Source organism: Chinchilla lanigera, unplaced genomic scaffold, assembly GCF_000276665.1.
Source record: "Chinchilla lanigera isolate Chin_1 unplaced genomic scaffold, ChiLan1.0 scaffold00051, whole genome shotgun sequence".
Classification (NCBI taxonomy): domain Eukaryota; kingdom Metazoa; phylum Chordata; class Mammalia; order Rodentia; family Chinchillidae; genus Chinchilla; species Chinchilla lanigera.
In genome coordinates this window covers 14409092-14427466 of record NW_004955452.1, presented here as the reverse complement: position 1 = coordinate 14427466, position 18375 = coordinate 14409092, and the positions used below count along the sequence as shown (strand labels likewise).

The 18375-nt window shown below is 51.7% G+C and overlaps 1 protein-coding gene across 8 annotated transcripts; it reads left to right on the top strand.

Annotated features, from left to right (window-relative positions):
- The first annotated feature begins 1648 nt into the window (after window positions 1-1648).
- On the top strand, window positions 1649-17983 carry Csf3r (colony stimulating factor 3 receptor (granulocyte)). Of its 8 annotated transcripts, none has more exons than XM_013519569.1 (17): window positions 1649-1935; window positions 3297-3351; window positions 5261-5343; window positions 7431-7730; window positions 8918-9041; window positions 9169-9356; window positions 10061-10230; window positions 10310-10463; window positions 10557-10636; window positions 10998-11211; window positions 12215-12403; window positions 12974-13075; window positions 13957-14103; window positions 14216-14356; window positions 14558-14651; window positions 14806-14963; window positions 17663-17983. In XM_013519569.1, the coding sequence occupies exons 3-17, from the start codon at window positions 5280-5282 to the stop codon at window positions 17812-17814; spliced, it is 2277 nt and encodes a 758-aa protein (XP_013375023.1). In that variant the 5' UTR covers window positions 1649-1935; window positions 3297-3351; window positions 5261-5279; the 3' UTR covers window positions 17815-17983. The 8 variants fall into 8 exon arrangements, with proteins under 8 accessions (XP_013375023.1, XP_013375024.1, XP_013375025.1 ...); XM_013519570.1 differs by lacking the exon at window positions 17663-17983 and adding an exon at window positions 15277-15356 and having other exon boundaries at window positions 1652-1935; XM_013519571.1 differs by having other exon boundaries at window positions 1653-1935; window positions 14882-14963; window positions 17663-17753.
- Window positions 17984-18375: the final 392 nt, after the last annotated feature.

Here is an 18375-nt window from a genome sequence, read left to right as displayed (position 1 = left end):
GTAGACACTGGAGCTATAAACAGAACAACAGCCAGAACGGTTGCCCCTATGGAACATCCACTCGTGTAGGGGTGAGGACAGCAAATATTAGATGGTGAAAAGGAATACAGAGGAAGAGATATAGGGAGAAAAGGAGAGGCTCAGAGAAGACATCAATGAGAATGTGACATGGGAACAAAAACCTGAAGAAGGGAAGGGAATAATCCCAGGCAGCTGCTTGGGGGCAGGGGGTGCCCAGGCCAAAGAAACAGCAAATGCAAAGGCCTTGAGGCAGCCTAAGAAGCTCAAGAAACAGCATGGAAAAGAGTCACCAGAGCAAATGAGTAAAAGGGAGAGTAAAGGAGAGGGGTTTGGCAAGTAATGGGGGTGCCTGGCATGAAAGGGCTTGGAGGTTGACTCCAAGCAAGAAGGGAGAAATGGAGGCTGTGGGGCAGAAGGTGACGTGATCTGACCTCTGTTTAATCAATAATACACTGGCTTCTAAAGGGTCAGTAGACAGAGAGACAGGTATGTACAGACACAGGAGGCCAGGGAGGGGGTGACTATCGCAACACTTTGCAAGAGAGAAGCATGGTTTGGACTGAACCAGTTTTGACATAAGTGGTATTTGTATTCCCTACATGATATCATAAAAATATTCATAGAGTCAAGTTGAATTTTCCTGTGAATACTTATATGCCCACGATTCCGGTTCTATTCTGAAAAGAGTCAATGGGATGGGATTTGCTGAGTGTGCAGGACCAGAGGACATGTCCAGGAGATGGTAGGAGACACCTGAGCTCTTGGATCTGGAACCAGAGCTGCAGCGCAGGCCCATTCTGTCGCTCTGGATACAGAAGCTTCCTTTCCCTAAAAAAATCACAGGTTACAAACATGCTGCCTTGCTTGCTGGTGCCTTGACTGGGTCATGAATCTGGTCAAATCCAGCAGCCTAGGCCTTCCTCAGAAAAGTATTTGTAAACAATTGCAAGGGGAAAAATTGCAGGGGAATCATCGATACAAATAACATACTACAAAAAATATATATTTCCCTCATTTAAAAATATTCAGTGTAGAGCTGAGCATGGTGGAGCAGGCCTGTAATCCCAGCACTCAGAAGGATCTGTGGCAGGAGGATCATTATGAGTCTGAGGCCAGCCTGGGCTACAAAGTGAGTTTAAGTTCAGCCTGAACTGCATAGCAAGACCCTGTCTCAAAAAAAAAAAAAAAAAAGAAAAGAAAAGAAAATATTCAGTGTAACAGATCCCCTGTGAGTAAATGTTAGCAATTTTCAGTGAAAGTATGAAGCCCCCAGGCCTCACCAAGGCACACCTTATTTTGGCCCCCCAAACCCCTTTTCTCTATCAGCTTGGCCTGTGTGCAGTTATAAACAGGATGGCATGGATAGGGGGCATCATGTGATAAATCATCCTGCAAAACTCCAGGATCAAGGCACATATGGAAAAGGGGCTAGGGGCTGAGTGAGTCCTGGAGCGCCCCTAGGGTAGGGGCCACAGCATGGCACCCAGCCAGCTTGGAGCCTCAAAACTCCAGGCTCAGGAAATCCAGAGGCAGGGGAAAGGGGACACTGTTGCCACATTCCCCAGCCTTTTAAGACCCCTGAGGCAGGAAGGCTGCTGGGCCTCACCAGTTTCCCTCGAGGGCTCCTTCCTGGGAGGAAGGGGCTGCCCGTATGTGCAGGAACACTCGGAAGGTGTCGCAATCCTCAGTCCCCCAGCTGTCATTAACGAAAGAGCTGGGGAGAGAAGCCAGACTGCAGCAGGTTTCAGGAACCTGACTCGAAGAGCTGAGAGAACGAGGAGGCCAGCACGTCTGCCCAGGCTCCAGCGTGAGTAAGGGCTGCCTGGGGAAGCCAAGCCCAGCTAGGTGGAGACCGGGAGTCCCAGGACCGCTCACCCAGCTCTTCTACAAGCCACTGTCCCGGCCTCAGCCTGGGTGAGGCTCTTACCTTGGGGATTGGAGCCTGGGAACCGGAGCCTTGTACAATGCCTTTCCGAGGGCTGCATCGGGGGAGCCACAAACAGCCACCTCTCTCTTTGGGGACACAGAGCTGGCTCAAGGAGGCCACTGTCCTCCTCCTCTCCTGTCTCTGTCTCTCAGAACCTGTACATCTGCATGTGCCAGTCTTCACCTCTTCACTTCTCCCTGTCTCCACCTCTGCCCCTCAGCCTCTCTCCCCCTGGTGACTTTCTGACTGTCTCAAGGGCCCTCCGCGCCTCTGTCCATCTCTGAGTTTTCCTTTGTTGCTCACCCTTACCGCTTGTACCAGACTGCTTCCCGGGCTCCTCACCTTAGCCTTTCCAGCCCAGCATACGTGTTGTGTTCCATGGGCTCTTTTTCTCTGTCTCTCCCACCTCAATCTCTGTGGGTCTCCTTTTTTTTGTTTTGTTTTTTTTTTTTTTTTTTTTTGTTTTTGAGGCAGGGTCTTGCTCCATAACCATTCAGGTTGGCCTTGAACTCACTATGTAGCCCAGGCTGGTCTGGAACTCAAAGCAATTCTCCTGCCTCAGGCTCTGTGGATCTCTTGAATATTGGACTGCTTATATACCTCAGTCTGTCTGTCTCTGTCTCCCAGTCTGTCTCTGTCTCTGTCTGTCTGTCTGTCTCTCTCTCCCTCCTTCCCACAACTGGGATGTCCCTCTCCCTTGATTTATTCCCAGCCCCTCCGCCCTCCTCCCTCCCCACCTCCTCCCATAGAAGGAATTCCAAATGAATGAGGGAAGTAGCCAGGTGATATGTCTCATGCCTGAAATTCCAACACTCTGACAGGCTGAGGCAGGAAGATGGAAAGTTCAAGCACATCCTGGGTAACTTAACTTAGTACCTTTCTTAAAACATAAAAGGCCCTGGGTTCAATCCCTAGTACCACAAAGAAAGGAAGGGGGATAGGAAAGGAAGGAAAGAAGGGGGATGTTGAGTGTAATGGGAAGAAAGGAGAGAAGGGCTGGTAGCAACTATAGGCCGCATTACATGTGCTGGGCACAAAGGTTAGGGCAGCCTCAGGGATGAGGGGGTTAGAAATGGAACCCAGAAAAGGGACTTTGGGATTGTGCAGTGTGACCCAGACAGAGATAAGTGGCAGTCATAGCAGGCTGTGCCTACGCAGCCTTGCTGGGCCACCAAGCTGTGCTGGAGTCTGTGAGGAGTCCCCTGCTTTGTGGCTCATGAAAGGCACCTTCAGGAGCTGGGAGCACACTCAGTGTCCAGCAGAGCACTGAGGGCATCCATTCAAATGATCCTATTTCATTATCCAACAGCCACAAGAAGCAGGTTGTATTGTTACCTCTTTTTTGCAGATGGGGAAACTGAGGCTCGGAAAGGTGAAGTAATTTGTACAAGGCCACAAAGCTGGTAAGTGGTGGCGTCACAAGCCAGGTCAGGCAGTGTGACTCAGAAGCAGGGTCCCAACCCGTTTGCATACTACGCACCCCCCACACCCAAGTAAAACTGCTCCTGCGGGCTCCAGTTCCGACACAGCAGGATGCAGAAGACCCCAAGGGCTAATGCCAAACACACCAGCACCCTGCAACGAGGGAAGGATGCTCGGGCCTCTTGAGGTTTTGCTGCCCACTCTGGGCAGAAGCCAGTGGAACAGGAGAAGGGAGTAGCTGGCTGGCTGTGAGCTGGGCCTGAAACTGCCCCTCGCTAGGGCAGCAGAGGGGTATGGTCAAATGTATGGTCAAAAATGTATGGAGATGGGAACCAGTGACATTCCCCACTCAGAGCCTAGAAAGCCAGATCTTCCCCAGACACTAAAGGGAAGCAAGGTAGAGTGATAATCAAACTGGTATACTATAGTAAGAAAGTTACTAGCCACCGATTTGGTAGAAAGGAATTCTCTGAACAGACGTGCAGGTTTCTCACTGCATAAATCTGCCTCATAGAGGCTGAAATCCAGCCTATTCTCCAACTACCAGGTCCTAATATGGGGCAGCACCAGAGGTGCTTACCAGGGGTGTTATTTTTGTTTTGGTTTTGGTGGGGTTTTTGTTTTTTGGGGGATTTTTTGTTGTTTTTTGTTCTTTGTTTTTGCTGATTTGCACAATGGAGATTTATAGGCACCAAGTATCCTGATATTGCAATATATATTGATAAACTGGGGGTGGGGGACAGGCCCCAGCAAGCAGGGATGGCTTTGGACATCTGGACCATTCATTCATACCTCTGTCAGGGCAGGACAGAAAATGATCCTCTCAGCATTCTCCCTGCTGAGCACAGGGTCTGTAGGCCACCACATGCTCACATGTACCCAGGCACTCCAGCCAGCAGGTCTCACAGGCCTGGCACCAAGAGCACGAGCTAGTGCTGGAGGATCAGGTATCTGACTTAGAACCCCAGTGGGAGCAGGGCTCCACTGTACTCCACCCCAGTGGGAGAATCACTCACATACTTTAAGACAGGAGTCAGGGCTCCTTCCATTTGGGGACTGTGGCCATGACCACATCACACTGGCCCCCAAAAGGCTTCCAGAGATCTGTGCCCAGAGATGGAGTCTACTGGTCTCCCTGTGTCCTCACTGACCTCCTCCCAGTCCCCCTTTCCTCTAGGCTTTGTCAAGGCAGCCAGCTTCCTGAAGGTGACACCTAACGGCCCCCTGCTGGCTGCCCTGTGGCTCTCCTGGCGCAGTGTCACTGAGGCCACTGGTGTGGCTCACCCAGGAGGACCTGCTGGTACTCAAGGATGTCCTGCCTAAACTTACCAGAGAGTTAGCACCCCAAAGGGCACCCTTGACCAATGGGGGCCGGACCAAAGGGTGGATAAGTATTCCTGTGCTCCCTCCCATCCAAGGATAAGCTGCCCCTTTGGTGGACAGTGCAGGAGTGTCTTGATGTGACCCTGTGTTGGCTTTCCTTCTCTACCTGTTTCATTCTCCCCTCTTCTCCTCACCTGCTTCTGGGATCTTCCCAGAACACACTGCCTGCATGAAAGTTTTGTCTTAGGTGTGGCTTTCTGGAGACAGCCAAGCTTAGACAGGAGGGAAGGGGCCAGCACGCTGTTCTTCCTGCTCCCTCCCCTGCATGTTCCTGGAATGTGGTGGCCACAGAGTCATTTCCTATGTGCCAGCCACAATGCAAAGCCTTTGGCTTGCATAATTTTGTCTTCTTTCCAAAGTCCTATGCAGTGCAGTCTGCTGTTACATTCATTTTTGAAAGGAAACAGGATGAGAGAGGCCAAGTAACCTAGCCAAGGCTGCACTGTGACAGAGCAAGGATGAAGCTCAGCTGAGTCCAAGCCATGACCTTACCCACTCTGTCTCCAGGTGAGCACCAGCGGGCACTATGGCAAGGCTGGGAGCCTGCGGCTTGACCAGAGCAGCCTTGATCATCCTGTTCCTCCCCAGAAGTAAGTGTGATGGAGGTGGGTGGGAAGAGGGGCCCTGCATTGCCATATGGCTCCTGGGAATCCCAGAAAATCCCAAGAAGCTCAATACTGACACAGATGTGGGGCAGCTGGGCTCCCACCCACAGACCTTACAAACCAAGAGGGCTGGTGAGAGGAGGGGGCTAAACAGCTGGGCAAAGGCAGGGGCATCCAAGAGCTACTGCAAACCTCTGCCAGGCTATCAGAAGGACCCTCTGGGTCCTCTGCAGCCTTGGTGGGTAGCAAAAGGATTCTGGCAGGAGCCACAACGAGACAGGTTTTACCCTGAAGTAAGGAAGCTCGGACACAGCTCTCCAACCCCAGAAACTCTGTTTTGAGAGGTGGGAAGTAGCCCATCTCCAAGAGTGAGCAAGCCGAGGCCAGGGTCGACAGAAGGCAACAATTGGGCTTTTCAGGCCACATGCAGTCTCTGTCATTCTTATCCAGCTTTTATTTGCTTTCAGCCCTTGAAAAATATATAAAGCATTCTAAGCTAGCAGGCCATATAAAAACAAGCTGCCCAAGCCTTCCAGAGAAGTCACAGCATCAAATAGTTCTGAAGTGAGCGGCACTTCCTTCCAGCCTGAGTCCTGAGTCTGTGAAGCCGTAAGAGCCCAATGTTGAGAGCCATGAATTTGCTATGTCACTCTGGACCAACTTGCAGGGCCTCTGCGTCCTCATCCATAAAATCAGTCTAAGAGCACCTGAGTGAACAGTGAAGGCATTATAGGCCAAGAGCATGCTGACTCACATCTCAAGAAATAGTCCCCCAGAGCCCTCTGTGTGCCAGGCACAGGGAGCACCACCACAAGGAGCAAAACAGCCACAGTGTCTGGCCTCACAGAACCTAGAACTGGAGCATGTTGTAATCCCAGAACTCAGGAGGCTGAGGCAGGAGGACCACTACAAATTCAAGGCCAGCCTGGGCTACCTAGTAAGACCCTGTCTCAAAAAAAAAAAAAAAAAAAAAGACACCAGAACCTGGGAGACAGAGAGGTGAACAATCATGACTATAATTATAAAGGAAAATAAGAGCTTTGGGAATGTACAGGTTTGACCTGTTCTGGTTGGTCAGGGTATCTGGCCCCTCAACATGTGCAAACGTTAACCAGAGAGGCAAAGGAGCAGCTCAGAGGGGAGCAGCAGGAGCAGAAGCCCAGAGACTAGAGCGATCACAAAGATTCCCAGGAACAGCACACACGGGCCCACAGGGCTGCAGCTGAGAGAGGTCATAGCCAGAACAGAGACGGGGAGAAGGGGCCAGATCACAGGGCAGTGTGGAGAATCCGAGCCTTCATCCCCCAAGCCAGCTGCTGTTCCTCATGCTTTACCTGTACTGTCACATCTGATTCTTCCCACAAGGCTAAGGTAGTTACAGATGAGAAAAGCAAAATGATGAGATGAGCAGATGAGACAAAAGAATGTCAGTACCATAGCCCTCGGTCACATAACGAGTAAGGCACAGATGCAGGACCTCAGCAGACAGCTCCAGGGCCCGGGCTCCTGCCCACCATACCACTCTGCCCTCCAGAACAATGACGGGCCTTGTAAGTGCTCTGATCAAGAAGCGGTCCCACGATCTGATTTGAGTTTCAAAAAGATTGCTGTGGCTGCGGGGTTGTTATCACTCTGATCATTGTTTCACCATTCTCAGGGAGGGTGCTGGGGCGGGGACCAGCCTTTCTGTGGTGGGGAGCTGGAGCCAGCTTGCAGGAACTGAGTGCCTGTGCCTTCCCAACTCTGCATTCAGTAAGGTCACATTGGCAGCCGGAACTCAGGCGTGATGAGGGTGTTCCTAGCACAGGAAGTGGCACCCACTGCAAATCAGGACCTGTTTTTCTCCATAGAGCTGGTCAATAACCATCTACCTGTACACTGCTATCTCTGTCCCACCACTAGAGCCTCTTCCCGTGCTCATATCCACCCTTCCCAGCAGAGTCCCATGTCTGGAAGGATGAGGCAGGCAGGTGAGGGCCCCCAGTTTAGGGGTACAAGGCCTAGACTTCACCAAGTGGTGAAGACTCCTCCAAGTGGAGGAGTCCCTCATGGCTTGTTCTTTCCCACCCCAGGCTTGGAGAACTGCGGACACATCAGCATCTCTGCCCCCATCGTGCGCCTGGGGGACCCTGTCACGGCCTCCTGTACTGTCAGCCAGAGCTGCAGCTACCTGGAGCCAGAGCCACGGATCCTTTGGAAGCTGGGAGCAGAACTGCTGCAGCACAAGGGGAGGCAGCAGACCCAGCCTGATGGGTCCCAGGAATCAATCATCACCCTGCCGAGCCTCAACAGCACGCACACCTTTCTCCTGTGCTACCTGAACTGGAGCAACAGCCTGCAACTCCTGGACCAAGTTGAGCTGTGGGCAGGCCGTAAGTCTCTCTAGCCATCCACCCATTCTGCCAACATCAGAAGAGCTGCGACTTACCAAGCTCCTGCTCAATGACCACCTCAGAGGCACAATAGCAGGGACTTGTCCCTACCTATAGTGGATACTGCTATTAGTCCCATTTTCCAGATAAAGAAACTGACAGTCAGGGAGGCTCCATGACTCACTGAAGATCAAATGCTAATAAAGATGGAGCCAAGATTTCTATCAGGCACCAAGGCTCTGAAAGTAGTCAGACTCTTCCACGTGACTACTGAGCAAGCCAAGCTCCTCAGCTGTTGGACAGGGACCCAGAGGGGACATCTACACCCAGCTAGGCTTGCTCCCAGGTTCACCCCACACCATCCCAGCCTTCTCTTCAAATACAGCAGGAGGGAACTGGTGCCAAGCTGAAGCAAAAGAAAAAACAAAGACCAGGCCCTATTATGTAAGAAGCATAACAGGACCAGGCATGGTAGCACATGCTTATAATCCCAGCACTGGGGAGGCTGAGGCAGGAGGTTGACCAGTTAGAGCCTAGCCTGGGCAACTTGGCAACATAGTGAGACCCTATCTTAAAATTTTAAAATGTTTTAAAAAGGGCTGGGAATATAGCTCAGTTGTAGGCCCTAGGTTTGATTCCCAATTCCACTCACCAAAAAAAGAATGAATAATAGCAATAGCTAACATGTGGATAGCACTTGCTACGTGCAGGCCCTGTTCTACCCACTTTATATATGATAAATCATTTATCCCTTACAACTACTGGAAGAGGCATGTGTATTACCATTACCCCCACTTTACAGATGAGGAAACTGAGACATGGAGCAGTTAAGTAATTTCAAGATCACACTATTAGAGCGGGGGATATGGATCAGCAGCACAGGTGCCTGCCTGGCAAGCACAAGGTCCTGAGTTCAATTCGTGGTAAAGATTACACTATTAATGATGAAAACCCAGATACTACACCATTACTGACAAAGGAAACCAGAGTTGGAGATGGGACCACAGGGTTTGGGGCCTGTACATCCTTGTAACTTGGCTTCCCCCAGGGCTATGCCTCCAGGTCACACTGCATTGGGACTGAGGGGTGGACAAGGTGACCCCATAGAGATCAGAGCTAGGAAATAAGACCAGTGGTCCAGAGAGAGCTTTCTATGGTCTCCCTCACATCCCTCCTACTCCTCACAGACCCTCCAGCCATGCCCTATAACCTGTCCTGCCTCATGAACCTCATGAGCAACAGCCTCATCTGCCAGTGGGAACCAGGACCTGACACCCACCTGCCCACCAACTTCACCCTGAAGAGCTTCAAGTGAGTAGGGCCCCCCAGCCCCCTTCCTTGGAGTCCTGGGAGGGGCATGAGCAGGACTGTGGGGACGGAAGGAGAAGGGAGCCCCGCTTTCCTTCTCTGCTTGGCACCAAGCCTGGCCTGTTGACAGGAGCCGGGGTGACTGTCAGACCAAGGAGGACCCCATCAAGGACTGCGTGCCTGCAGACGGGCAGAGCTACTGCTCCATCCCTCGCAAACACCTGATCTTGTACCAGAATATGGTCATCTGGGTGCAGGCAGAGAACGCACTGGGGACCAGCCAGTCCCCACAGCTGTGCCTTGATCCCATGGACGTTGGTGGGTGACACTGGGTGGGCAGAGGAGAGGTTCTCAGAGCAGGCAGACCCAGAGAGGCACAGAGAGAAAAACAGACACAGTGACAGACTAGAAGACCCCAGTGGAACTAGACAGAGTGGCAGAGAAGAGAGACAGGGACAAAGAGGGTGCAATTGGAGAAACAGGCATGGGGACACAGAGGCCAGGAGCATGTTCATTCTTTCCTTCAAACAATTTCTTGAGGTATCCACTGTGTGCTAGGTACTGTTCAAGGTCTTAGGGATACAGCAATAAACAAAATATCTAAAATCTCATCTTGGGAATATTATATTCTGGTAGGCTAGATAAATAGAATGTCAGATGACAATGAAGGTGACCACTAATTACACCCTCAGAGGAACTGAGGGAGCAAACCACTGGCTATCTGGCAGGAAACTGTACCAAGCAGATGTGGCAATCAGTGCAAAGGCCCTGGGGCAGGAGTGTGAAATAGAAACCTAGAGGAGAACAGAACATATACACACAGACAGAACCACAAAAACATGGCAACATGCACAGAGATGAAAACATACACACACACACACACACACACACACACACACACACAGATACAGAGATGAGAGATGGCATGGATGGACCCAAGAAGTAAAATGACCCACAAATGAGGAGACAAGAGGGAATTTAGGGTTGGGCAGGGAGATGCCTGATAACCCCACTCCTTGTAGTAAAACTGGAGCCCCCCACACTGTTGGCCGTGGACCCCCACCCTGAGGTGGCCCTACCCCAGCCAGACTGCCTGTGGTTGCGCTGGGAGCCATGGAAGCCCAGCCTTTACATGGACCAGAAATGTGAACTGCGCTACCGGCCACAGCTGCAAGGAGCCAGCTGGGCACAGGTGAGGCCAGAAGCAACCGCAGGTGGGGGCCAAGGGCAGGACTCAGAGACCAGGCTCAGAGTCATGCCCCTTCCCCCAGGTGGGTCCCCTGCCCTCCAGAACTGTCCGTTATGAGCTCTGTGAGCTCCGTCCAGCCACAGCCTACGCCCTGCAGATGCGCTGCATCCGCGCACTCCTGCCCGGACAATGGAGCAGCTGGAGCCCCAGCCTGGAGCTGCAAACTACGCAAGGGGGTAAGGAGGTGATGAGGGGCTGGCAGCGGCCATCAGAAGCCAGTCCAGTCCCAGGGCCTCCCCAGCAAGCACCCTCTCTTCTTCCATGTGTAGTCCCCATCGTCAGACTGGACACATGGTGGCGGCAGAGGCAGCTGGACCCCAAAACCATGGGTGTGCAGCTGTTCTGGAAGGTAACCCCTCAGAAAGCCACCCCTCTCCCCCTGAGACCTCCTCTACCTCACATGGACCCTTGCAGCTGAAGCCCAGGACTCCAACAGGTCTGAGGGGCCTTTTGCATGTATATGTGACTTGGGCGCATGTGGTGTGTGCCAAGGAAGCTGAGTAGTGATCTTTTAGACAGGCGGCAACACAGGACTCACCTAAGCCCCAAAGGGTCACTTCAGTGAGTGGCTTCCTCCCCTTCCTCCTAGAACCTGGTGCACGGGGGCAGAATAAAGGAGGGAGGGGAAAAGCCCAGCTCCTAGCGGGGAGGCTCCCCTATTCACATTGAGCTGTCCACCCCCTCACCATGTCCCTCCTCTGCCTGCCCAGCCCACACCCCTGGAGGAGGACAGTGGACAGATCCAAGGGTACCTGCTCTCCTGGAGCCCCACAGGCCACACCAAGCCGGCCCTGCCCCTCTGCAACACCACAGAGCTGAGCTGCACCTTCCACCTGCCTTCAGAGGCTGGGGAGGCGACCCTTGTGGCCTACAACAGAGCTGGGACCTCTCATCCCACCCCAGTGGCCTTCCAGGAGAGCAAAGGTAAAGCGGGCTGCAGCAGAAGAGCAGCGTGGTATGGGGTGGGGGGTGGGTGAGCATGTAAATTCGGAGGCCAAGCTGCCTGGCTTCAAACCTGGTGGCATCACTTGCTAACAGCATGACCTGGACAAGATTCTTGCCTCCTCATCCCATTGACTCAATGTCTAGCAAATGAGGATGATAACAGTACCTCCTGAGGGCTGCCCTGGGGATGACAGGGACTAACACAAAGTAACTGCACGTCAGTCATTATCATCATCAGCCAGAACCTGGTTAAAGTGGTGGTGCTGTCTACACATGCATGCGTATGTGCATGCGTTCACGTGCACACATGCAGTCCCTTCTGCCCAGAAATTCCTAACATGGTCCATGAGTGAACTGCTCCCTCCAGGGCAGTGATAGTAAACATTTTAGAGCTTTCAGTGATAACAAATAGCCTGCTGCGGCATGACACGCATGCCATAGGTTCGCCACCACTGCTCTAGGGAAACACTCACCACCACCCTTAGTGTCCCTAAACATGGGTCCTCACAAGGTGGGATTTATAATCACAACAACAACAGTAATAGCTAAGAGTCCCATTGTGTGACCTTTGGCAAATTACTCAACCTCTGTCTCTCATTTTCTTCATGGATAAAATGGGAACCACAGTAGTATCTCCCAGAGGTGACCGTTTGAGGACTCAGTGAATTAACATATATCAAGGCCTGTGTGCAGCACAGACCAGGAGCTATTGAGTGCCCACTGCTCTTATCAAGTACTACTCAGTCCTAGGCACTATGCTGGTTTTGTTCTGTGCATCATTTAATTTCATCGACACTAAGACCCTACAAGACAGGATACCGTATCATCACTTTTGCCTTACAGATGAGGAAACTAAGGCTCAGGTGTTGACCTACCCAAGGTCACCCAGCTTATAAGCAGCAAGTCAGGGTTTGAACCCAGGGTCCTGCTCTGAGGCCTGCATTCTTTTCACCTTCATTCCACTGTCTCCCACTGTCTCCAGGCCCACCCCTGGCCAGACTCCACGGTATGGCCCGAGACCCTCGGAGCCTCTGGGTGGGCTGGGAGCTACCCAGCCCTGTCCCTCAGGGCTATGTGATTGAGTGGGGCCTGAGTCCCCCCAACTCCAACAGCAGCGATATGACCTGGAGGTTGGAACCCAATGGGAGCATCACGGAAATTCTGCTGCAGGGTGAGGAGCCAGGGGAAGCTGGGATGTGCCAGCGGGAGGGAGATGAGGGAAGACCAGCCATGGGACAGCCTGAACTGCCCTAGAGAAGCACAGACCCCAGCTTTCCCTGAGTCTTCACTGTCCTAATCTCACAGCCTCACAAGCAGGAAGTTCTGTAGCCTGGCATGGTGGCGCATGCCTATAATCCCAGCACTGGGGAGGCTGAGGCAGGAGGATCATTGTGAGTTCAAGACCAGCCTGGGCTACAAAGTGAGCTCAAGGCCAGCCTGAACTGCACAGCAAGACCCTGTCTCAAAAAGATTAAAAAAAAAAAAAAAGCAAGAAGTTCTTCCAAGAGTCTAGCCTGGTCCTCTCTTTCTATACCCCTGAGCCGCCACCCTTCTAGTTCTTCTCTACTTCTCCTCCCTTCTTTTCCTTCTTCACCCCCAAGAAATGATCCAGTGAAGAGACCGCAGAGGTAAACCCTGCACCATGAAGCCAGGCTAGCCCTGACTAGAATTCTGAGGTTGGCTCCGGACCATCCCCCAAGGTCAGTCCCCAACCAGTGCCCACCCCATTCTGTCTCTGCAGAGAACATCAGGCCCTTTCAGCTGTACGAGATCACTGTGACTCCCCTGTACCAGGGCATCATGGGACACCCCAAGAACATCCATGTCTACTCCCAAGAAATGGGTTCGTCAGCCATCAGCCCCTTTCCAGAATCCTCTCCTGTCTTCCCCAAGGCCAGCCTGAGCTCCAGAGATCAAGAATATGAGGGACCCTGAAGAGGGTCACCCCCAACCCTAAGATTACTTCTGGCTCACCATAGACTCTTGCACCTGGATCAAAATCAGGGGATGGGGTGATACAAACTGGCAATGAGTTTGCCAGAATTCAGGGAGCAACTCCCACAGAATCAGTTGATGCCCCGCCACACCCCCAGAAGTCGGGTGTGACATCTGATAAAGACGAACAGAGCACCCAGCATAAACTCAGAGTGGCAGGAATCAGATAGTGAGCCAGACAAAATCTGGCCTAGCAGAAATCAAGGACTGAAGACTGATAGTCAAATGCCTGGATTCAGATCTATCCTCTGCCATTTATAAGCAGAATGTGAAATTCAGGTAAAATTCCCGGGAAGACTGGGCATGGTGGTGCACACCTATAATCCCCGTAACTCAGGAGACTGAGGCAGGAGGCTCATGAGTTCAAGGTCAGCCTGGCCAACACAACGAGACCCCGGTTCAAAAAAAAAAAAAACCCAAACAAGCCAATAACAACAAAAAATCCCAGGGAAAGCTGGGTGTGGCAGAACACGCCAGTAATCCCAGCACTCCAGAGTCTGAGACAGGAAGGTCGCTGCGAGTTCCGGGCCAGCCTAAACTACATAGGGAGACCCTGTCTAAAAAAAAATAATAATAATAATCAAATAGCCAAAAAATTCCTGGGAAGACAAGGTTTGGACAGGAGTCCCTAGTACCCTCTTTTCTCACCAACCCATAATGTGTCCCACTTCCTGGTCCAGGCTCTCTGCCCAGCTCACTTCCTCAGCCCCTGTTCCTCTCTTCCCACAGGCCCTCCCCGCGCCCCAGTGCTGCATCTAAAGCACATTGGTAAGACCTGGGCTCAGCTGGAGTGGGTCCCTGAGCCCGCTGAGCTGGGGAAGAGCGCCCTCACCTACTATACCATCTTCTGGACCAACTCTCAGGACCAGTCCTTCTGTGAGTCTATCCTCAGTTCCCCACAGCCCAGAAGGCCCAGAAGGGGATGCTCAACAGCCACCGAGGCAGCTTCAGCATCCCAGCCTAGGCTGACCACACACCCTGCCCACAGCTGCTGTCCTGAATGCCTCCTCCCATGGCTTTGTCCTGCATGGCCTGAAGCCCTCTAGTCTATACCATGTCCATCTCATGGCCACCAGCCAGGCCGGGGCCGTCAACAGTACAAGCCTCACCCTGATGACCTTGGCCCTAGGTAAGGGGACAGCAGTGGCCGTGGGGAGGGTGCCCCACACAAAGGATCCCAATTTTGAGAGTAGACAGGCGCTTGCCTCTAGATCCCCTGGTCTGAGGGAGGAGACCCAACTCCACCCTTGGATCCCAGCCTCAGAGAAGAGACCCAGCCTTCTCAGTCGTATGGTCATATTCTAACCTCTTCCGGCTTCCCTCATGGCAGGAGAGTCCGAGCTACACATCTTCCTGGGCGTGTTTGGCATCCTGGTTTTGCTCATCTTCCTCTGTGGGGTTGCCTGGCTCTGCTGCAGCCCCCGGTGAGTCCATTTGAGAAGACTGACACCCAGCTGCTGTTCCCATGGGGCCCTGCAGGGGCGGGCAGGCTAAGTCCCTTCCAGCCACCCCAGACCTGGGGCTCCTGTCCAGGAGTCCTGGCCCTCTACTTCCTCCACTCTGCTTTAAGGAGAGCAGCTACAGGGAAGTGAGGCCAGGGATGGACAGCTGGGAGGACATGCCTGAGCTCAGCTTCACCTGCCCCCTTCTGCAGCAGGAAGAATTCACTGTGGCCGAATGTGCCAGACCCGGCCCACAGCAGCCTGGGCTCCTGGGTGTCCACCATCATGGCAGAGGTGAGAGCCTGCAAGGAGAGAGTGTTGGGGCTGGGATTCTGGCCCAGGCTCAAAGCGAAGGACACACCCCTAAGGACGAGCACATGGGCCTTCCCACCTGGCAAGATCCCCTCCCTTTGGATTAATGCAGTCCTGAGCCTCAGTCACCTCCTTGTGAAACAGGAAGATGTGGATGCTGAGTCTAAGCAGCACATCCCCGCACATGTCACAGAGCAGCAAGAATATCCCCACAACTGTGCTGACTCAGGAAGGGACAGCTGTTAGGGCACACATCTCAAAAAACCATGCCTTCCCTCCATATTCCTGTATCCAGGAGACCTTCCAGCTACCTAGCCTTCAGGACCCTAGCCTGACATCCATCACCAAAATCACCGTGCTGGAGGAAGAGGAAAAGAAGAAGCCGGGGTCCTGGGAGACCAGTGACAGCTCAGAGACCTGTGGCCTCCCCACCCTAGTCCAAGCCTATGTGCTCCAGGGAGACCCAAGAGCAGCTCCCACCCAGTCACAGTCACAGCCTGGCACCAGTGACCAGGTCCTTTATGGGCAGGTGCTGGGCAGCCCCACCACTCCAAGGCCAGGGCACTACATTCGCTGTGACTCTACTCAGCCCCTCTTGGGAGCTCCCACCCCAAGTCCTAAGTCCTATGAGAATCTTTGGTTCCAAACCAGCCCCCTGAGGCCACCTGTGTCTCCATCCCCAAACCAGGAGGATGACTGTGTCTTTGGGCCACTGCTCGACTTCCCCCTCCTGCAAGGGCTCCGTGTCCATGGAGTGGAGGGATTAGGGGCCTTCTAGGGTTTGCTGAGTCTCCCTACCTAGGCCTACCTCTTGACAGGCTAGGACTACCCAGAGGAGAGGAGGGTCGGTAAGCCCATCACTAAAACTTACCCAGGCCCAGGAAAGACAGGAAGGCTCCCAGTCTCTCCCTATCCCTGGTTTCCACCACTGTTCTCCCTCTCAGTCTCCATGGGCTAGGCCTGCCAGGCTACCTGCATAACTTACAAGGCAGGAAATGCTCTGTCCAGCCCCACCTACTAGCTTTTTGTGCTTGTTTCCTATAGTAATTTCAGTCTCATAAACTGATTTTTTAGCATTGGGTTTTTCATTGTTGTTTTTAGAAACCCATGCCTGAGTCTGTTTCTTTTCAAGGGTCTAGCAGTCAGGGGATTACTTCTCAGAATCATTCATGCAACTAGCTCCCAGCTAGCCTCTCTAGTGATGGCAAAACTTTTAGAGCTTTCAGTGATAACAAACACCCCACTGCAGCACAAATGCCATAGGTTTGCCACCACTGATGAAGACCTGCGCCAGTAGCAGAGATCCAAGAAAGACAGCTCAGTCCACCCTCAGAGAACTCATTTTTTTGGGGAGTGGGTACCAGGAATCGAACTCAAGACCTTGCACTTGCTAGGCAGGCACTTATGCCACTGAGCTATATCCTCAGCCCCAAGAACTCACATGTCTGTGGTACAGACCTAAAACTGGTTATTGGGACACAGAAGCAAGGATTACAGGGAAAGGCAGAGTGCAGGGGAACATGGTGAGGAGTCTAGGATAAGACTAATCCCTATTGGGGAAATATAATTGAACATAAACTCTCTTGAGAACCCAGAAACCCTCTCCACAAGGATAAACGAGCAAAAAACAGTTTTGTGATTTTGTTTGTTTGTTTGTTTGTTTGCTTTTTGGTTTTGAGACAGGGTCTCACCATGCAGTTCAAGCTGGCCTTGAGCTCACTTTGTAGCCCAGGCTGGTCTCAAACTTGCAGTGATCCTCCTGCCCCAACCTACCAAGTGCTGGGATTATAGGCATGCACCACCATGCCCAGCCTCAGTTTTGTGATTGACTAAGCTTTAAACTTTAAATGTGATGTTCATGACAGGCAATCCGCTAAACAATTCACAAAGACAGAAAGAAATCTTGCCATTTTATATAGCCAAGTGGATACAACTCGTTGCACACCCTCTCTCAAGATAAATGGTAACTAGTGCTCAACTAGGAGGGATTAACAGTACCAGTTATTACATATAACTCGTCCTAAATTCACTTGGTAAATGGGGTACCCGTCTGTGTTTCCTAATTGCCTTTATTCAACTGCAGAATGCACACACCAAAGCTGAGCTTTTTCTGCATCCTATACTTGGTGTTTATGCTTCAAGGTGTCCTAAAGCTGGCCATCCTTTCTCACCTTCCTTATTTGATTCATGCTGTCAGCCAGCAGCTGTCTTTTGAGTTCCTATTCTTTTTTTTTTTTTTTTTTTTTTGGTATCCAGAATAGAACTCAGGACCTTGTGCTTGCCTGTCAGGTATTGTGCCAGTGAGCTAAACCCCTGGCCCACTGAGTTCCTATTCTAGGGTGGGACATTGACTAGACTGTGGAGGGTTTAAAGTGATTCAAATTCAATCCTGTCCACAGGAGACCCCTTCCTCAAAGGAAACCTGATAACTGTAGAATCAGGCAAGTGTGTGAGAGGTACAGATACAGTACATAAGAAGGAAAGACCATCTACTTCCAGCATAAAATAGCAAAGCAGGTGCCTGAAGGGTTTGCCAAGGAGAAGCTGAACCTAGAGATATCCGGTGCCCTGGCTGAGACCCTAGATATCTCTCACAGAGTTGGGGAGTGGGCAAGAAGAGCCAAGTCTAGGAGAATGAGCAGTGAGAAAGTAAAAGTACATTCTTCACATCTTTATCACAGGAAGATTTGCAACTCTGAGCTCACCCTCAGCTGAAGTTGGGGTCCTAAGCTCCCAAAGCAATCTGGAGGAAAAGACAGCATTAACGTCCTCCAGGATTACAAGTCAAAGAGATGGCTCAGAGGTCCCTGAGGAAAACATTCCTGGGTTGTAAAAGTGGAAAGAAGTTTATTTCGCTTGCAAGAAGATTTCCATACATCTCAAAAGAGTAGAAAAAGACTTCACAATTACAAGTTTTCTAAAGTAAATGCTCTAAAAAAAATTGAGGGGAGGAGAATCTTTTTGCACCAGGGAGAATAAAACTTTATTTCTTTTTTTATTTATATTTGTCCTTGGCCCCATTTCACAAAATTATCACAGCTAAGCATTGTTTAACCAGGTACGTGTTTTGCACACAACTGCCTCAGTTAATTCTCTGTACAACCTCACATACATGCTGTTAGTACCATCCCGCTATTTGAGGGATGAGTACACTGTGGGCCAGAAAATTTAAATGACTTGCCCAGGAGGTCACCTAACCAGTAACTGACTGAGTTAGGGTCCTTGCACAGCGACCTCAGTCACCAAGCTACAAGGTTGCCAAAAAGGAGACTGAAACTCGGTTTTTCTTCTGGGGCTGTATCCCCCACAATGCGCGAGGGAGGAGCGACAATAAGAAGGGATGGAAGGTGACCCCAAATCCCAAAGTAACAGGGGCCCAAGACCACGAATGTAG